General features: G+C 37.7%; 1 protein-coding gene across 2 annotated transcripts in view; it reads left to right on the top strand.

Annotated features, from left to right (window-relative positions):
- The first annotated feature begins 3,469 nt into the window (after positions 1-3,469).
- BUB1B (BUB1 mitotic checkpoint serine/threonine kinase B) overlaps positions 3,470-20,207 on the top strand; it is a 49,331-nt gene continuing 32,593 nt past the window's right edge. For both annotated transcript variants that reach the window (XM_028119468.2, XM_028119469.2), the window contains exons 1-5: positions 3,470-3,585; positions 6,861-7,007; positions 12,332-12,391; positions 13,020-13,164; positions 16,989-17,185. In XM_028119468.2, the coding sequence (XP_027975269.2) occupies positions 3,551-3,585; positions 6,861-7,007; positions 12,332-12,391; positions 13,020-13,164; positions 16,989-17,185 (584 nt within the window). In that variant the 5' untranslated portion in view covers positions 3,470-3,550. The remainder of the gene's footprint in view (positions 3,586-6,860; positions 7,008-12,331; positions 12,392-13,019; positions 13,165-16,988; positions 17,186-20,207) is intronic.

Raw genomic sequence — 20,207 nt, forward strand, 5'->3', positions numbered from 1 at the left:
TGGGGGAAATCAACCTTTGATAATCAAGAACACACACATCTCCACAAGACCAAGCAAGAGGTCATAGATTTTCTGACAACTAAATCCTTCTAACAGCCACTAATGCAGATTAAGTGTGGCTTTGCATGTAAAGCAAATGTGTAAAAACGCAGGGCTTGCTAGTCCCCAACTGCTACCCGTCGCCACTATGCCTGAAATTCCGCCACTAAGATTTATTCCTTTATGAATTTTCTTCTCCTGGGGCCGACTGTTGAAATACAAAGAGCCCAAAGTCTGTTCTGAAAGATGTGCAAAAAGCGTGGCCAAATGAGTTCAGAGACACCAACATGTTTTAGCACCACCGTCGCCCCTAAAGATGTCCATGTCCTAATCCATGGAACCTGTGGCAAAAAGGACTTGGCAGATGTGATTAACATTCAGGACTTTGAGATAGAAAGGTTAGCCTGGATTATCTGGATGGGTCCAATATAATTACATGAGCCCTTAAAAGCAGAGAGATTTTCCTGACTATGGTCAGAGAAAGAGACATGGTAATACAGGAGCCAAATCAGACAGATGCGTGTCGCTGGCTTTGAAGATGTAGGAAGGGGGCCACCAGTGACAGAATACTTGTGAATGCCTCTAAAAATTGGAAAAAAAGAAACAAATTCTCCCAAAGGGCTTCCAGAAACACAGTCCTACTGGCACCTTGTTTAACCCAGTGAGGCTGGAGGCAAGCTTCTGACCTGTCAAATTGTAAGATTATAAATCTGTATTGTTTTAAGCTACTAAGTTTATGATATTTTGTTGCAGCAGCAGTAGAAAACTAAAAGGGAAGGGGTACCTTCCCTTAGAGATTCAAAGTGCACGTTGGCATATTAAAGGCTCGAGGGAACCTTTAAGTAGAGATACCCATGTAAGTCAGCATTTCAGAAACTTATTTGAAAACCACACTTTTTATTCCCCTGTAACATCTGCTAACATCTTAGAACATGATGTGGAAAATACTGCAGTAAAGCATTAACTGCTATTAACATCTCAGTGTGACTTAGTTCCTGTTTTCAATGTGATAGCTAGGTGAGAGAGAACAGCACACAGGACAGGCAAGCTTTAGTGGGCCGGCACGGAGGTCTAAAGGGGTGAGCTCTGAGTACAGGAAGTCAGTGGAGAGAGTGGGGAATGAAGAGGAAGTGGACACATAGTGGAGAGAAACTTCAGCTGCGACTCAGCCTGTGTTGCTCATTAGTTTGTGCCAAACCTTTCCTACCTTTCAGGTTGGCCATCTTCTCTACAAAATTGGCCCTGACCTCCTCTCCCCCACGCCTGGGCTGGAAGGTCCTCCATGTGCCCCCGTGGCCTCTTGTGTTCATTTACCTCTGGTTGTGGCAGCAATGTAGTGAAATTACCTGTTTATTTGTCTGTCTCTCCCACTGGCCTGAAGTTGCTAGAGGACAAGAGCTGTGTCGGTTCACTGTTCACATCTTCTGTGCCCCACCCATGCTCGGCACATTGAAGGACTCAGGCTGAGCCTCTGTCTTACCCTCTTTGGACCAGAAATGTGTATGAGCTTAATCCTGACTTTCTTCATGATCAGTGAGTGCTGCTGAGGTTCATATCACCACTCAGCCACAGTCCAGCCCAACAAGAACTCACTTTCCCAGTAAGACCATACAGCACATTCTGTCATACCTTTTTTTTAAAAAAAACCTGTCTCCCTTGTCTGGTGAAACAAGCAGAGTTTAGCCTGAAAGGGTTCCATGTTGTACCACAATTTGTGGAGCTTCTGACTAGGTTATGAGCAAGACAGATCAAAAGAGCAAATGCTACGTCTTCCAAGATGGTTTATAGGAAGCAAACGGAATTAAGGAGTTGTGGATGTGAACAGGACACTCTGGGGAAAGGAAATGAGGGGCTAGGTCAGTACTGGTGTGAGGTGAGAGATAAAATGAGCCAAAGAGAGAATCCCATATATCACCTCTCTCATAATCCAGGAAGTCTTCTTGGATGTAAAACACTTAGAAGCAAAGAGAAACCAAAATTTCCTGTAGGGAACCACCCCTTCCCCTCTCTCCTCCCAAGATGAAACACATGATCTGGGCTTGAACAATTAGAGCCCTGAATCTGCTAGTTCCAGTGACAGTGGGGCGGGGGGTGGCAAATGAGAGTGACTTCTGAGTCTGAACTTGAACCTGGAAAGACCAAGTCCTATAGCTGTTACTCAGTGGAGAATGACAATAAACTAACATAAAGAAGAGCAGAGGTGAGAAATGGAGAGGGTCCCAGTCCTGGTGACACCACATGAGTCCTGGGTTAAGTGTCATCTGAAGTCTTTTATATATGAGCCAATAAACTCCCTTTTCTGAGGAAGTCAGTTTGATTTGGATTCTCATTCCATTGCAATCAAAAGTCCTGATGATGTGGAAGAAAGAAAAGCTTATATAGTATGAGAAAATGGTGGAGAGGCACCCAGCTGGCTCAGTCAGTAGAGCGTGCAACTCTTGATATCGGGGTTGTTAAGTTTGAGCCCCATGTTGGGTGTAGAGATTACTTAAAAATAAAATCTTAAAAAAAATGGTGGAGAAACCTGAGAACCAAGAGGCAAGGAGCAGTGAACACCTACTCCCAGCTCCCTTCTCTGGGAACTGCCACCCTCACCACCCTCAGGTTCACAGGAGGATGACTCCCTTGTACCTGGGTTCGTTCAAAAGCCCCTGCTCCCCTGGCCACAACTAAGCCCACCATATTTTCTTCCTCAAGAAACTGGAACGGGGACTAAGAGTCCAGTGCCAGTGGAGGCTGCTGCCCTGAAGAGGAAAAGACGCCATACCTTGGGAGATGAGGCATAGCTGTATTTTCTGCCTGTGGACTGTGCAGTAGAGATGAGAAATTTGAAGGTCAGAGAGACTATATGGCTTTGCCTAAGGATACACACTTGTTACGATTTTCACAGAACTAGAGTCCAGCTTTTCTGAATTCAAAATTAGGCAGGAAACACCCTTAGGGTCAGGGTGCCCTAAGAACTCTAGACGTGGGAGGAACTTGAATCAGACAGCAAGGGGTGAACTCAGCCTGGCCAGCCACCCAAGAAGTTTCAAGCCAAGGGCAAGCACTCAAAGGTATCTCTCTATGCTCAAAACATCAAAGAAGTTCTGGTGCTTGAAGTGTCCCTCGATGGGCTCAGAGACTTGCTTTAGAGCACTTGCAGAGAATTTACACCGCCTCAACCTGAGCCTACTGAGCGGCCACAGACTCCCCGGAAACTACAACTCCCATTATGCATCGCGACTGCGTGGACCAAACCTGGTATAAACCACAAGCCCCAGAATTCCTTGGGAGAGAGATACGCGAGTACGAAGGGGCGAAGGGGCGTATTCACGTCGGCCGCGCGGGACCGTTAAATTTGAAACTTGGAGGGTTTGAGGTGGCTGTTTTGCCAAGGAAGCAGGTGCAAACTTTTGTCCCTCTGGTCGCTTCGTTACCTCGAAGGGCAAGTTGCAGAAGGAGGCCCAGGCGGTCTGCGACCCTGAAGAAAGGCCTGCGGCAGGACGAGGGCCTGAACCGGGAATGCAGGATGGCGGCGATGAAGAAGGAAGGGGGTGCCCCGAGGTAGGTACCCGAGAAAGGTTGCCGGGAGCTGTGCCTGCGAGACCCGATGGTGTAGCCGGTGACAGAGGCTCCGCTCAGAGCAGTCCAGAGAAACACGGTTGGGAGAAGAGCGGCCAGGCTGGAGCCTCCCTCCTGCTGGGGTTGGGCGCCAGGGTTGGAGGTGAAGACAGGGTTAGTTAGCATCGACCTCCGTGGGGTGAGGGCACGTGAGAACCCTGCTGCACCCAGCTTCAAAGCAAAGGAGTCTCTGCGACCCCAATGGCACAAAAAACTTGGAATTTATAGTGTGGTCTGTGTATCTCCGCTCAGCCATTTCCTGGCTCTTTGACCTTGGACTCGTCTTAGTATGGAAAATGCTGGTGGGGGGGGTGGCGTAACTGGGTGATGGGCATTAAGAAGAGCACTGGATTTAATGAGCACTGACTGGGTGTTATGTGCAACTGATGAATCAGTGAATTCTACCTCTAAAACTAATAATACAGTATATGTTAATTAAATTGAATTTAAATAAAAAAGGATAGCAGAGATATAATAAATTGCTACTTAAATTGAAATCATACTGTAATCTTGTAAATAAAACCACAGTTATCTTTTTTAAAAAAATATGGAAAATGCTGATGAATTCAAAGTATGTGTAAAGTAACTGCTTCCAAATAAGTGCCAAACAAATGGTAGGTGCTTCCATGTCAATGGCATACTTAGAAATATAAAAAGCCTTTCTCTGCATGCTTGCTGCTTTTCCTTATATAAATACATATCAGTTCTTCTAGGTTGGAATTCTGAATGCATTTTATTTTTTTTAAAGATTTTATTTATTTATTTATTTATTTGAGAGAGAATGTGAAAGAGAGAGAGCATGAGCAGGGGGAGGGGCAGAGGGACAAGCAGACTCCCTGCTGAGTGGGGAGCCCTGGGGTGGGGGGCCTCCATCCCAGGACCCTGAGATCATGACCTGAGCCAAGTCAGATGCTTAACCTCTGAGCTACCCAGGCGCCCTGAGCTATGCATTTTCATTATGGGGTGCACAATACTTAGATAAATACCATGTGGAGAACTCTTAACTTGTGCAACAAATATTTATTGACTACCTCCTAAGCACTAAATATGGCAAATAAACAAAAGACACAAAAATCCCTGCCCTTGTGCAATTTAATTTCTGGGGTGGGATGAGGGTGGGGGCAGCAGACAATAAACAAGATCAATAAACTAAAAGCTAGATGGTCAGTATGAAAAGAACGAAAACGGTGGGGAGCAGGGGGATTGGTGCAATTTTAGATAGTTTTGAACAGGGGGCCTCACTGAGAAGTGTCATCTGGGTCAAGACTTGAAGGAAACTGCCCCGCATTGGGCTCCCTGCTCAGCGTGGAGTCTGCTTCTCCCTCACCCTCTGCCGCTCCCCCTGCCTCTGCTCTCTCTCTCTCAAATAAATAAATAAATAAAATCTTAAAAAAAAAAAAAAAAGACTTGAAGGAAACTTAAGAGCTAATCAAGCACGTATCTGGAGAAAGTACAGAAATTTGGAGGGTGAGGGTTGGGGGAGGGAGCTGCACCTGGCAAGTAGCTGGAGCCAAGTGAACCAGAAGAGTAAAAGGAAATGAAGGGTGAGGTAAAGGCAAGGATGTGGAGATTGTCAAGACTTGGCTTTTACTCTGGTTCAAAAGTCAGTGGAAGGTTTTGAGCAGAGGAAAGACAGGATCTGATACGAGTTTCAATAGGATCATTGGCTGCGGTGTCAAAAAGACTAAAGCAGAAAAGGATGAAAGCAGGGAGACCAGTTATGAGGTTATTGAAATAATCCAGGCAAGAGAAGATATTAGCTTGAGCCAGGCTAGAAACAGTGGGGATGATAAGAGGTTGATTTCTGAATCTATTTTGAAGGTAGAGCTTGTAGGATTTGCCAGGTAACTGGAGGTGGGGGATAATGAGAGGGGTGTCAGGGTTGGCACTGTGATTTTGGCTTGAGCAACTGGAAACTAAATGAGATGATGCATTTAGTGGTAAGCAACTGGAAAAATGAAAGTGCCATTTATTTGAGATGAAGGAAGACTGTGGGAGGAGCAGGTCTGGAAGGAAGCAAGGGGAGCAAGGAAGGAGGGGAGCAGTCCCAGCTCAGTTTGGGACATTAGCTGAGGTAGTTTCATTGCTATTTCAAGATCAAGAGAAGAAATTCAGATGAACTCAGCAAACACTTATTCAGTGCTTACTAGAGTCAGACCATCGGGGTTGTGAAAATAAATGACAAGGCCCTTACATTTATAAGATTCACACAATATGGTTAAAAAGATGTGAGTAGTTACAACCTAAATTATTAATCACATACAGTTTACCTTCTTGAGAGTTTTCAGCTCTCATCTAGACTGAGGTCACATGTAACTTTCACTTTGTTTTGAAGATTAGTACTTGTTTCTCTGTTTTAAGCCCGGAGATGGTATCTCTCAGACAGAAGTAGGCTTCTATCTGTCAGTTGCAGAACTCTGAAGTTCAGAGCACATACCCCATATGGTGATTGCCTCCAAAAAACTTGTGGGAATTTTCCCATCAGTAGGCTTGATGGAATGGGGGGGCAGTTGTGACCAGTAAATTGTATTTTTGTCTGCTTCTGCTCTGGGCTACCTGTATATACATATACACTTCAGTTTTAAGTCATCAGTTGAAACATGGGGTGTTAGTCTGGCAAACTGCTAATTTTTTTTAAAAAGATTTTATTTATTTATTTATTTGAGAGAGAGAGCACACAAGCAAGGGGAGGAGCAGAGGGAGAGGGACAAGCAGACTCCATGCTGAGCACAGAGCTCAACGTGGGGCTCAATCCCAAAACCCTGAGATCATGACCTGAGCCTCAGTCAAGAGTCAGATGCTTAACCAGCTGAGCCACCCCAGCACCCCGGTTGGCTAATTTTAAACTATACGAGATGATGCATTTAGTGGTAAGCATAGAACTGCTTTTTGTCCACCTTGCCGAATTTATAATTTTTTCCTCTTCTTTTCTTCCTGCCTTAAACTTTATTCTTATAACTGTCCACAGTACCGTAGTTAGATTCTCTCTTCTGTTAGGCAATACTACAGCCATAAACTTGGAATCCAGGTCACAGAAAGGCTCAGACACTTAGGCGTATAAGAACACTACTAATGTGCCAGCCCACCATATTCAGCCCAAAGATCATGAATAGTCACTTATTTGAAAACATTTACAATAATCCAGTGATATAATAATACGTATATATGTTTATATATACATATAAGTATGAAATCTACTTTTATTTCTCTCTTTACAGTGAAGCCATGTCCTTGGAGGGAGATGAGTGGGAGCTGAGTAAAGAAAATGTCCAACCGTTAAGGCAGGGGCGGATCATGTCCACACTTCAGGGAGCATTGGCGCAGCAAGAATCTGCCTCTAATGCTACTCTTCAGCAACAGAAACGGTGTGTAGAGTGGTGGGGGATCACCCTGTCATTCATCCTCAAGGCGGGATGGTAATGGAGATATGGATCCATGCAGATTGGCATAAGAAATACTTTTCAAAAATTGATAGTGTGAGAATCTGTTTCCCACCTGCTTTTTCATCACACAACAGCTACCTAAAGATCTCCTTGAGTATGATTAAGAACAAGAGCTATAGGATTTCATTTCATTATGGAGCAGCGATTTCCATAATGTATCAATAGAAATAGATCTTATACAGGTGACAATGAGAAGCAAAGGAAAGGAAATACCGTACTAAACAATATTTATCAAAAGTATAATGTCATGCTGGATCCCTAAATGGAATTAACTCTTTAATAGTAATCAGTTAAAGAAATTGCTTCCTTGGATTCTGAGTAGTGAGGGAAAGGGGAATCTGCTATCTTGTATGTATACTCAATTTTTTACTTTCTAGGAAAGCATTTTTGAGAGTATACCAAAAAGAAATAGTGATCTCCAAAGAAAATATAAACCTGAGAGAAATTAAATTTATACTAGAATGTTTCTCATGAATGATTTAATGAAGTCTGAAAAAGGAAAAGCTGAAAAATACTACAGTTGGCCCTTGAATAACACAGGGATTAGGGGTGCTGACCCCCCGTGCAGTAGAAAATCCACGTGTAAATTTTGACTCCCAAAACTTAACTATTAAAAGCCTGTTGACTGGAAACCTTACCAATAACATAAAGAGTTAACACCTATTTTGTATGTTATATATATCATATACTGTATTCTTACAATAAAGTAAGCTAGAGAAAAGAAAATGTTAAGAAAATCATAAAGAGAAAATATGCTTATGGTACTGTACACTATTGAAAAAAATCCACATATAAGTAGACCCGTGTAGTTGAAACCCATGTTGTTCAAGAGTCAACTGTACTACGTTATTCAAATGGAGCTACAGAACTTGGTTTCTTTTGACTAATACATGTTTTGATAAATACACTTTTTTCAAAAAAGTGAACTAAAGCATCAGTTTCTACCTTTAATCTCTGACAAAAAAATTTCACCGTCATAGGCAATTTCAAAACTTCGGGTTATAATATAATGAATATCCTCACTCATCTCATTGGATCTTTAAAAGCATTGAGTTTTATTTCAGAGATGGTGGTATTCTATTCTTAACTCTTCTTCCTGGTTTCTGTGACATTTTACTAGTGTTTCCACTTCTCTAACCTTCCTTTTTTCTTACTGGCTTCCTACTGCATTTTACCTAAGTCTTTTGTTCATTGCTCTATGTGGCCTTACAAATTCACATTTTTCAGGATTGTTTAACTACTATTTACGTCTCTTATTTGCCTTCTAAATGTCTTTTTATCTACCTGTAATATATAATCACTAGTGTATTAAATACTAAATCTCTTCTCTCATAAATGACCTTTCCATTTTGGTTAATGATACCAAAACTCACTTGAATGATTTTACTCGTTGCCCTCTCATCCTAATTTTATTTAGTTAGTTAGTAAGGTCTGGGGATTTTTTTTCTTAAAGTATAATTTACATGCTATGAAATGGTCAGATTTTTAAGTTTACCATTTAATTAGTTTTGACATGCATTTCGAGACAGAGAACATTTTTATTACCTCCAAAAGTTCTCTCAATGCCCGTTCCCAATCAGTGTTCTTCCCCTCCTCATGAAGCAACCAGTGATCAGATATCTATCATCATAGGTTATTTTTGCTTATTCTAGAAGCTTATATGAATGGGGTCATAGGTTGTTTCACTCAGCATGTTTTGTTAGGCCTTTCATGTTGCATGATCAGTAGATTATTCCTTTTTATTACTGAGCTGTATTCCATTTGTTTATCCATTTATCAATTGATGGACATTAGATGCTTTACAATTTTGTGCTTCATGAATAAAGCTGCTGTAGACATTCTTGTACAAGGATTTTTGTGAACATTTTCATTTCTCTTAGAATAGAAGTGATGGGTCAAAGAATAAACGTGTGTTTAACTTTTAAGAAACTGGCAGTTTTCCAAAGAGATTATAACATTTTACACTTCTGTCAGCAATGTATGAGAGTTCGCTTGCTCCAAATCCACTTCAGTATATGGTGGTGTCAGTCTTTTTTCATTTTAGCCATTTTGGTGGGTATGTAATAGTATCTCATTATGGTTTTATTTGTCATTTCCCTGGTGACTAATGATGTGAGCACTTTTTCACATGGTTATTGGTCTTTTATATATCTTCTTTTGTGGTATATTTGTTCAGACATTTTGCCCAGTTTTAAAATTGGGTTGCAAGAGACCTTTATATAGTCTGTATATAAGACCTTTATCAAATAATGTGTTGCAAACATTTTCTTGCAGTTCATGGCTACCTATTTTCATGGTGGTGTTTTCTGATAAGCACAAGTTTTTCATTTAGAGGAAGTTTAATGAATTACTGTTTTTCGTTTATGGTTAGTGTTTTTTCTGTCTTTAGATCTTTGCAAGGATCCAAATTTGCAAAGATATTCTCTCGTGTTTTCTTCTAGTAGCTTTATTGTTTTAGCTTTTATGTTTCAGTCTATGATTCATCTTAAATTTATCCTTGTGTATAGTGTAAGGCAGGGGTAAAAGTTCTTCCCCCACCCCCCATAAGGATTTCTAGTTGTTCTGCCTCCATCTGTTGGAAGAGATTATTTTCTTTTTCCCCACTGAATTGCTCTATGCAAATTCCCTTGTGAAAAAATAAATCATTTGATTGTATATGTGTGGATTATTTCTGGCCTCTCTGTTCTCTTCCATTGATCTAATTGCTTATCCTTTCACCAGTTACACATTGTCTTGATTAGCTTTATATAATAAATCTTGACTTCGGGCAGAGTGAGTTCTCCAGCTTTGTTGTTCTTTTTCAGAATTATTTTGGCTATTTTTGGTCCTTTGCTTTTCCAAACAAATTTTAAAATCATCTTGTCAGTTTCTAGAAAAGAGTCTTGTGAGATTTTGGTTGGATTGCATTGCATCTATAGATACATTGGGAGGATTGCTGATTTTATTTTGTCTTAGATTTTATTTTTTCACTATTTCTGTAGGTAATCACCTCATTATCTCATACTTAAATCACCATATTAGCTTCATAATTGTTCCTTTTCTAATTTCTTCTAGTCTTAAAATATTAATTGATCTTTTTGAAATCTTTACTTAACATATTCAAGATACTCTCCAATTAAAGAACCAGTAGTGGCTTGAGCAGGTGGAACCCTGCTTTATTTTTTAATTATTATTTTAAAAATAATTTTAAATTATTTTTATTATTTATTTATATTTATATTTATTTTATATATCTTTATGTATATTATTATTTTATATATTTATATATTATTTTATATATACTATATTTATATTTATATATTTAAATATATTTAAAAATATATTATTTTAAAAATAAGTCTTTATTTTTAATTTAGTTTTATTTTTTTGAAGTAATCTTTATGCCATCGTGGAGCTTGAACTCACAACCCTGAGCTGCGTGCTCCGCAGACTGAGCCAGCAAGGTGCCCAAAGTCTTTAAATTTACATTTAAAACATGCCTTCTTGGTGCGCCTGGGTGGCTCAATCAGTTAAGCATCTGCCTTTGGCTCAGGTCATGATCCCAGGGTCCTGGGATTGAGCCCCGCATCAAGCTCCTTGCTCAGCAGGGAGTCTGTTTCTCCCTCTCCCTCTGACTGCTGCTCCCCCTGCTTGTGTTCTCTCTCTCCGTCAAATAAATAAATAAAATCTTAAAAAAAAATGTGCCCTTCTTACTTTTCCAGTAGGCATTCTAACATAGTGTTAGACTACTACTGACCTCCTGACAATATGTCAGAAGGAGGATCATCTGCTCCTGGAGCACGGTTGTATGTATGTATGTACATCATTGTAAGGTTAATCCCTTACTGTTCCTATCTCCATTTATTCCTAATACTAACTGTGTCTTACAGCTCAGTTTCCTCTGGGTAAACTCTCCCACTTTTACAACTATCTCCATTTATTCCTAATACTAACTGTATCTTATAGCTCAGTTTCCTCTGGATAAACTCTCCCACTTTTACAACTTTATTCAATACTGATTTCTTGGCAATCTTGGAAAACTCCATTTTTCTTTCAAATTTTGTGGTTCCTTCAGAGTCCCACCTTCTGACGCTGCTTCTGTGATACCACCTTTTGACTTATCAAAGATTTTACTATCCATTCTTGGCAATTATAATACACTATCCTGCTTTGTATTGTTAGTTAATTGTCCCTTTGTGTTCTTTGTCTTATTAGAGTATAAATTCCTTTGTCTCAGGAACTATTTTATAGTTCTTTGTATCAAATGTAACCCTTTCTACAGTTTTTATTGATGAAACATTTATCTAAATTGTGTTTTATTACTCAGTACTTCCTATTATTTATTGAGTGCTTATTATGTCTAAACACTTTATACTAAGAGTAATCAACCTAATAAGATAAGTGCTACAGTAGTCCTCCTGATCTGTGATTTCACTTTCCTCAGTTTCACTTACCTGCTGTCAACTGTGGCCCAGGAGCAGATGATCGATCCTCCTTATGACATTTTGTCAGGAGGTCAGTAGTAGTCTAACACTACATTAGAATGCCTACATCATTCACCTCACTTCATCTCATTGTGTAGGCATTTTGTCATCTCACATCATCACAAGAAGAAGATGAAAGATGAGTACAGTACAAGATAGTTTGAGAGAGAGAGACCACATTCACATAACTCTTATTATACTATATTGTTACAGTTGTTCTATTTTGTTATTGTTGTCAATCCCTTACTATGACTAATATATAAGTTGAAATTTATCATAGGTATGTGTGTACAGGAATAAAACATAGTATATATAAGTTTCAGAAGTATCCTCAATTTCAGGCATCCATTGGGGTCTTGGAAACTATCCCCTGCAGATAAAGGGGGGATTTCTTTATTATTATCCCCATTTTACAGATGAGAAGACTGAAAATAGAATTTAAACCACTTGTCTAATGTCACTCTGCTAGTGATTAGTAGAGCTGCTAATTTGAACCTAGGGAGTCTTGTTCCAGAGCCTTAAACTGCTGTGTAATTCTGTTTTTCTATATGTTATTTTGGAATTTGTTTATCTAATTTCTGCATGTTTTGTCCTTCCTGTTATATTATCAGGCAGTAGCTTGATTATTTCTATGTTTCTTCCTGTTTAATAAATCCTTAAACTCCAGTACAGTTATTTGGATCAATATTAAACACTTAAAAAATGAATAAAAATGAAGGTGACACTTGTTTATTTGGCTGTTATCCCCATTGCTAATGCTAACATTTTCTGTTTAAATTTCAGGGCATTTGAATCTGAAATTCGATTTTACACTGGAAATGACCCTCTGGATGTTTGGGATAGGTGGGTCTTTTTTAATTTAACAAGGGCACTAGAAACTTAACAGATGAGTCCTTATGGCCATGTTTCTCAAATTAGGGTGTACAGAGCAATGTCAGAGTACAAAGTGGTATCCTGGGGACACAGAGAGACAGATTAATCACAGTGTTTCTTTCTGAGGTGTTCATGACTGAAGAAATTTCAAATTTGTGGCATGCACCTGAGAACTACACCATTTTATCCCCAAACCCAGTATTTCCCAGAGGCACATGTTAGCAATATTTGGAAAAGTTTGAGGGATATAGGTTTAGGACATGAGGACCTCTCTAAATAAACATACTTTCAAATTAGATATTTCTGCTTAAGAAAGTCAAGAACGGGTCTTGGTGCAAGAATAAAAGTACACATTAAAGTTATTCTTTTCTGGCACCTGGGTGGCTCAGTTGGCTAAGCATCTGCGTTCGGCTCAGGTCGTGATCCCGGAGTCCTAGGATCAAGTGCCGCAGTGGGCTCCCTGCTCAGGGGGAAGTCTGCTTCTCCCTCTCCCCCTGCTTCTTCTCTTGCTTCCTCTCTCTCTCAAGTAAAATCTTTAAAAATAAATAAGTAAATAAGTAAATAAATAAATAAAATTATTCTTTTCCTTTGCATTCAGGTATATTAATTGGACAGAGCAGAACTATCCTCAAGGGGGGAAAGAGAGTAATATGTCAACATTATTAGAAAGAGCTGTTGAAGCACTACAAGGAGAAAAACGATACTATAATGATCCCCGATTTCTTAGTCTTTGGCTTAAATTGGTAAGTCTTTCTCAAGTGCTGTTTGAATTTAAAATATTAAGCCAGGAAATTTTCTCTAGAGCTTTCTGGTAGACACCAAAAAAATGGCAAAACCTGAGCCTTTTAGTAGGTACTAAACATTTAATACATACTCAATATTTGTTAAATTGGTTCTACTTAAAGATGGATTTTAATGTAAAGGGTTTTTTTAACCCCTTTAAAAGTGATCGTAAGGCCTGTATACCTCCTCATGGGAGTGGAGTATTTATTTCAAATATAACTGGGCCATGCAACTGTACTGGGGGAGGCCGGGTAGGAGCCAATACATGGCAGTAGTATGATTGTGAAAAAGTTTTTGTAGGTGATTCTGGTGTCCCTTTGTCCCCTTTCTGAGAATCAGCACCATGAAAAGGTAATGTTTTTTATGCAGTATATTGCTACATCCAAAAATATCTGCCTGACCACTTTATACTGTCTCATTTGACATGTAGTTCTTTTATTTCTAGAACACTCTTGAGGATTTTTTTTTATGAAAACATCTTCAAATAAGATAATGACCAGAATTTCTTAGATACTAATTTCATTGCCTTTATCCTAAAAGAGATTAGAAAAAGTAAATGATAAATATTTAGAATAGAATGTTAGATAATAGATAATTAGATAATGGATAACTAGATGCTTAATAAAAATAAATTATTTTTATTAAAAATAAAAAATGAACTATAAAAATAGATATTTATATAATAGAATTCTTAACTAATAGAATATTTACAACAATCATTGTAATATAAAATATTGACATTTGAAATTGATAAAATTTCTGGCTAAAATATATCTCTTGAGGAGAGCTTATCTTAAACCTCAAATATCACTAAAAAAGGAAATTAGGTGAGTCCTGAAGGCATAAGCTATCTTGGTTTCCATAGGACATTTGACATATCTTGGCATCATTATTAACAAGTTGAAGAGATTATCTGTGGAGTATTAGTGACATGAGTCTATGACAAAGGATGGTACCCAAAGCATGTTGTTGGTATGGAGACTATGGTCCCTGGTAGCTTACTAATGGATTTTGTTCTTCATTCCATCCTACATAACATTCTTATCCTAAATCATGTTCTTATATGTGCTTTACTAAAAGTGTGGACTAGATAAACCTCTAAAGTACTTCTTTATCCCAGGATTCTATGATTATATTTAGTTGGAGCTATTGAAAGTAACAATTAGTTGGAGTAATTTTTCTGTTCATAAATGCTAACCTGGTGCTGGTACTGAAGAGTAATGATATTATCATAAAATAAAAAGCATAGTCTAGACCAGAGCTACGGAAGAATGGTCTGCAGACTGTTCAAGATAAGTATAAAAGTTCAGAGCAAGCATTTAGAAGTTTTGCTAAGTTTTGTTAACAAATTTGACATTGCCACAGCATCCAAACACATCATCATTTTTCTAGCAACTTCTATTTTTATTGTATTTTTTAAAAATATTAGTCAACAATGGGGAAAAAGAGTATCAGTCAACAGTGGAGTGGAAACTTGAAACACTCACACACCAAAACTAGCCTCTTTCCCACAGGCAATCTGAGCAGTGCTGGTCTAGACAACCCTCAGATTCAAATGATCAGCCCTAGTATGATCAGCAATAATCTGAACTTTGTAGATGGTTAACAGGGTGCATATTGAACTATTTTGCTGAGGTTTTTCTCTTTATGAAATGGTCAAGAGGAGTAACAGTTGGGCTCCTCACACTACTTTCTTTGCTTTGCAGAAAAATTTCTCCAGTCTAAGAGTTATTTTTGTAAGGGATAACTACAGTCTAGCTAAGGAAAAAATTGTTTTTAGGAAATATCCAGGATTTTTAGTTAAAAGTGTAAAATTGTTTTAGTGGGCTTGTTAGAGGTTACCAAAAAGATTTATCTTTTGGATATATTAATCTAACCATGTGGTCCTTTTATTTATGTTATTTCTTAAGTAATCTCATTCAGACTCTAGAATAACCTGATATTTATTGCCTGTTTCATGCTGAACCAGAGCTATTTAGAAAGCCATTAACAAGTACAGTCAATGTTAACCTTTATTTATGTAGTAACAGATATCAGGGACTGGATCTGATACTGATAACATATTCAGAATTAGAACTTTGCTTGAATTGCCATCACATATGGGAAAACATCACTCATTTGGATAAGTGAAGAACTCTATTTACTGAATTACTACAGAATTAAACTATAAAATACTGATTGTTTTGTCAAAGATATAAGTGGAGCATTTCATTTATTCACTTTTCTACCAGACCCTGGCTAGGGATTAGGATATAGCGGATAGTAATGTTTTGTGCCTTTGTCAAGCTTACTTTATTGGGAAAGACAGATGTTAAGCATTTAATAGTCGCAAAAGAGAAAGCAGGAAAGTACTGAGTTGTGGAGGGAATACATACAAGGAGGACTTAACCTAGGCTAGACAATCAGGAACAGATAGAGATGAGAGAAAATATATCTAGTAAATAGAAAATGTTAGCCTCCTTAGTAGTATAAGAACTCCTAATTAGAACACTGAAATGTAATTTTTATATGAAATTAGAAACTTAAAAATAGGTATTTTCTGTGAAATTAGTATTTGGGAATAACTACTAGCATTTTAAATTTGTACAACCCTCTTAGAAAGCAAGTTGTTACTTTTTAGGATGCCTGGGTGGCTCAGTTGGTTAGGCGGCTGCCTTCGGCTCAGGTCATGATCCCAGGGTCCTGAGATCGAGCCTGTATCGGGCTCCCTGCTCCTCGGGGAGTCTGCTTCCCCCTCTGCTGCTCCCCCTGCTCCCCCTGCTCATGCTCTCTCTCTCTCTATGTCAAATAAATAAATAGATAAAAATCTTTAAAAAAAAGCAATTTGTTACTTTTTAACATAGTTCTAGTTCTGGAAATTTATCATAGGGCAGTAATATGAAACATGAAAGGTTGTGTGCATGAAGATATTTGTTATAGAATTATATGTAATTGGGCGAAGTAGAAGCTGTATATCCAAAAAATAGGGGAGTGGCTAAATGATGGAAGATTATTGGATGGAACATTATTTATCTAAAAATAATAAAGAATAAGCAGCAGCATGGAAAAATGAACGATGGACGGTTAAGTAGAATAAAAGCAAATTTTCTTATGATTAAAACTTTATTAAATGATAAAAACCCTTTTATGCTGTATAAAATGATATATGTTCTTTTTTTCCTCAAGGAAAAAATATATATCAAACTGTTAATGATGTGGGATTTTTATTGACCCATTATCCTATCTTCTTACTACTAGAATTATCTACATTTTATCTGGTCTTATAAGATCCTTCTAAAATACAGATTTGACCATGTCATTCCTTTGCTTATAGCTCTCCCACCCCAACACACATACATTCACTATCACATAGGTTTAAAATTAATTGTCTTGACATTTAAGACCTGTCACACCCTTTTTTCCAAGCTTTCCAAGCTCCTGTCTTATCTGCATCTCTATAAACTTTCAGTTTCTGTCTTTGCTTATACCATTTTCTCTGTGTAGAATGCCTTCCTTTCCCATTCTCTACCAGATATAAGTCTATTCCTCCCTCAAGGCCACACTCAAAAATGTCATACCTTCTTGAAGTCTTTCCTTCTGCTCCCTTTTTCTTACAAATTAATCTCTTTTGTCTACTTTTTAACTCTTCCCAGTATAGTCCTTATAACATTGTATTATAATAGATAAATATTTTTTCAATGCAGAAACTACATATAGTAACTCCTACTATATGTAGTTTCTGCATTGAAAAAGACAGTAAGTGAATAGAAATTGGTTAACTGTTAATGCTTTTAATTTTTTACAGGGGCATTTATGCAGTGAGCCTTTGGATACGTACAGTTATTTACATAGCCAAGGGATTGGTGTTTCACTTGCTCAGTTCTATATCTCATGGGCTGAAGAATATGAAGCTAGAGAAAACTTTAAGAAAGCAGATAAGATATTTCAGGAAGGGATTCAACAGAAGGCCAAACCACTGGAACGACTGCAGTCACAGCACCGGTAAACTTCTCGAGCTTGTCTCCACTCTTTAAAACTAATAGATATAAATGGTTTTGCATCTGAATAAAATGCTCTCATGGATTGGCAAATTTACTTAGTTACTATTTAATTTTTTAAAAGACCAATTTATAGGGTGCCTGGGTGGCTCAGTTGGTTAAGTGACTACCTTCGGCTCAGGTCATGATCCTGGAGTCCCGGGATCAAGTCCCACATCGGGCTCCCTGCTCAGCAGGGAGTCTGCTTCTCCCTCTGACCCTCTTCCCTCTCGTGCTCTCTATCTCTCATTCTCTCTCTCAAATAAATAAATAAAATCTTAAAAAAAAAAAAGACCAATTTATATTTAACATTTAGTAAAATCTACTCTTTGGTGTACAATTCTGTAAGTTTTCACAAATGAATAGAGACATGTAAGCATTACCATGATCAAGTTCCATCATCCATAGAATTTCCTTATGCTCTCTCCCTTTCCCTTAGTAGTTTAACACTTACTCTCATTCCCAAACCCTGGCAACCACTGATCTAGTCTCTAGCCCTGCAGTTTCACCTTTTCCATAATATCACATACATGGCATCATACAATGTAGCCTTTTGAGTCTGACTGCTTTCACTTAGCATAATGCATTTCAGTTGTTAAATTGGTTCTACCTTAAAGATGGATTTTATATGTATATTCTGAATACAAGTCTTTTGTCAGGTATGTGGCTTGTAAATCTTCTCCCGGTTTAACTGTGGTCTATTTGTTCTCTTAGCAGTGTGTTTTATAGAACAAAATTTTTAATTTTGAAGAAGTCTAACTTATTTATTTTTTGTGTGAATCATGCTCTTGGTATATCTGAGAACTGTTTAGCGAAAGATTGCAAACATTTTGTTTTCATCTTGAAATTTTTTAAAAAAAATTTTTGAGTATAGTTGATACACAAGGTTGCATTAACTTCAGGTGTATAATACAATGATTCTAGAAGCTGCTACATTATGCTGTACTCACTGCACCGTACAGAGCCCTTACAATATCACTGACTATATTTCTTATGCTGTACCTTTTATTCCCATGACTTATTCATTCTATAACTGGAAGCCTGTGTCTCCCTCTCCTTTTCACTCATTTTGCCCAGCCCACGCACCCCCGTCCCCTCTGGCAACCATCAGTTTGTTCTCTATATTTATAGGTCTTAGTCTGCTTTTTGTTTGTTTATTCCTTTTTTTTTCTTTTAGATTCCACATGAGTGAAATCATATGGTATTTTTCTTTCTCAAAGTCTGACTTATTTCACTTAGCATAATGTGCTGTAGGTACCTCCATGTTGTCACCAGTGGCACCATCTCATGCTTTCTTACGGCTCCCTAATAGTCCATTATATATACATATCTTCCTTATCTATTTGACTGTTGATGGACACTTAGGTTGCTTCTATATCTTGGCTATTGTAAATACTGCAATAAACATAGGGGTGCATATATCTTTTTGAATTAGTGTTTTTGTTTTCTTTGGGTAAATACCCAGTAGTGGAATTATTGTATTACATGGTATTTCTATGTTTAATTTTTTCTTAAAGATTTATTTATTTATTTTAGAGAGGGAGAGAGCACACAAGTAGAGGTAGGGGCAGAGGGAAAGAAATCTTCACTCCCCCCCTGAGGGCGGAGCCCGACATGGGGCTTAATCCCATGGCCTATGAGATCATGACCTGAAACCGAGAGCTGGACGCCCAACAGATTGAACCACCCAGGCACCCCACTCTTGAAGTTTTTATAGTTTTATTTTTTATATTTAGATCTCTGATCCATTTTGAGTTAATTTTTATAGAAAGTATTGATCAAGGTTCTTTTTTTTTTTGCATACGACCCCCCATTTGTTCTTCTACCACTTGTTGAAAAGATTTTCTTCATTGAATTGACTTTGCACCTTTGTAAAAAATCGTATTTGACGTTAAAAAAAACGTATTTGTGTAGGTTTATTTCTGTTATTCTGTTCTTTTGATCTGTGTATCTGTTAATTAGTGTATACCGTAGGATCTAGGTTGCTGTACCTTTATAGTAAGTCTAGAAATCGGGTAAATATGAGACCTCCAATTTCGTTCTTCTTTTTAGCCCTTCTGGTTCTTTGACTTTCTGTATAAGTGTTAGAATTAGCTTCCAGAATTTTGATTAGTATTGTGCATAAACTTGGTATGTTTCTCCAGTTATTTAGATCTTTGATTTCTTTGAGTAAGCTTTAGTAGTATTTATCTTTTGAGGAATTGACTCATTTCATCTATGAGGTTATGAGCATAGAGTTGTTTATAGTATTTATTTTCCTATTAATGTTTGTAAGTTATATAGTGATCTCCCCTCTTTTATTCCTGATATTGGTAATTTGTGTCTTCTCTCTTTTCCCTCAGTCTGGCTAGTTTATCGATTTTATTGATCTTTTTAGAGAATCAGCTTTTGGTTTCATTGCTTTTTCTTAATTGATTTTTTCTTCTTATTTTTATTAATTTCTGCTCTTTATTATTTCCTTCTTTGTGCTTGCTTTGAGTTTAACTTGCTCTTTTTCTGGTTTAAGATGATAGCCTATTTCACTAATTCTAGATCTTCTTATCTAATATAAAACTTTCCTTCTAAACACTGCTTTAGCTATCTTCCACAAATTCTAATATAATACTGTATTTTTCATTTTCATTCAAAACAACATTTTTTAATTTCCCATATGTTGTCCCTTTGACTCATGGGTTATTTAGAAGTATATTAATTTCATTGGGAAATGTTTAGAGATTTTTCAGATGTCTCTCTGTTACTGATTTCTAGTTTAATTCCATTATGGTCAGAGAACATAATTTGTATGGTTTCAGTTTTTTTAATTTATTAAATTTTGTTTTATGGCCCAGAATATGGTCTGTCATAGGTGAATATTCCATGGACACTTGAAAAATATGTGTTTTCTGCTGTTTAGGGGTGGAATGTTTTTTAAATGTTACGTAGGTCAAGTTGATAGGTAATCTGTTCTGGTCTTCTGTTTCCTTGCTTATTTTCTATCTACTTGTTCT

Source organism: Eumetopias jubatus, unplaced genomic scaffold, assembly GCF_037043125.1.
Source record: "Eumetopias jubatus isolate StellerSeaLion01/CBP00866 unplaced genomic scaffold, mEumJub1_p1.0 scaffold_7, whole genome shotgun sequence".
Taxonomy (NCBI): Eukaryota; Metazoa; Chordata; class Mammalia; order Carnivora; family Otariidae; genus Eumetopias; species Eumetopias jubatus.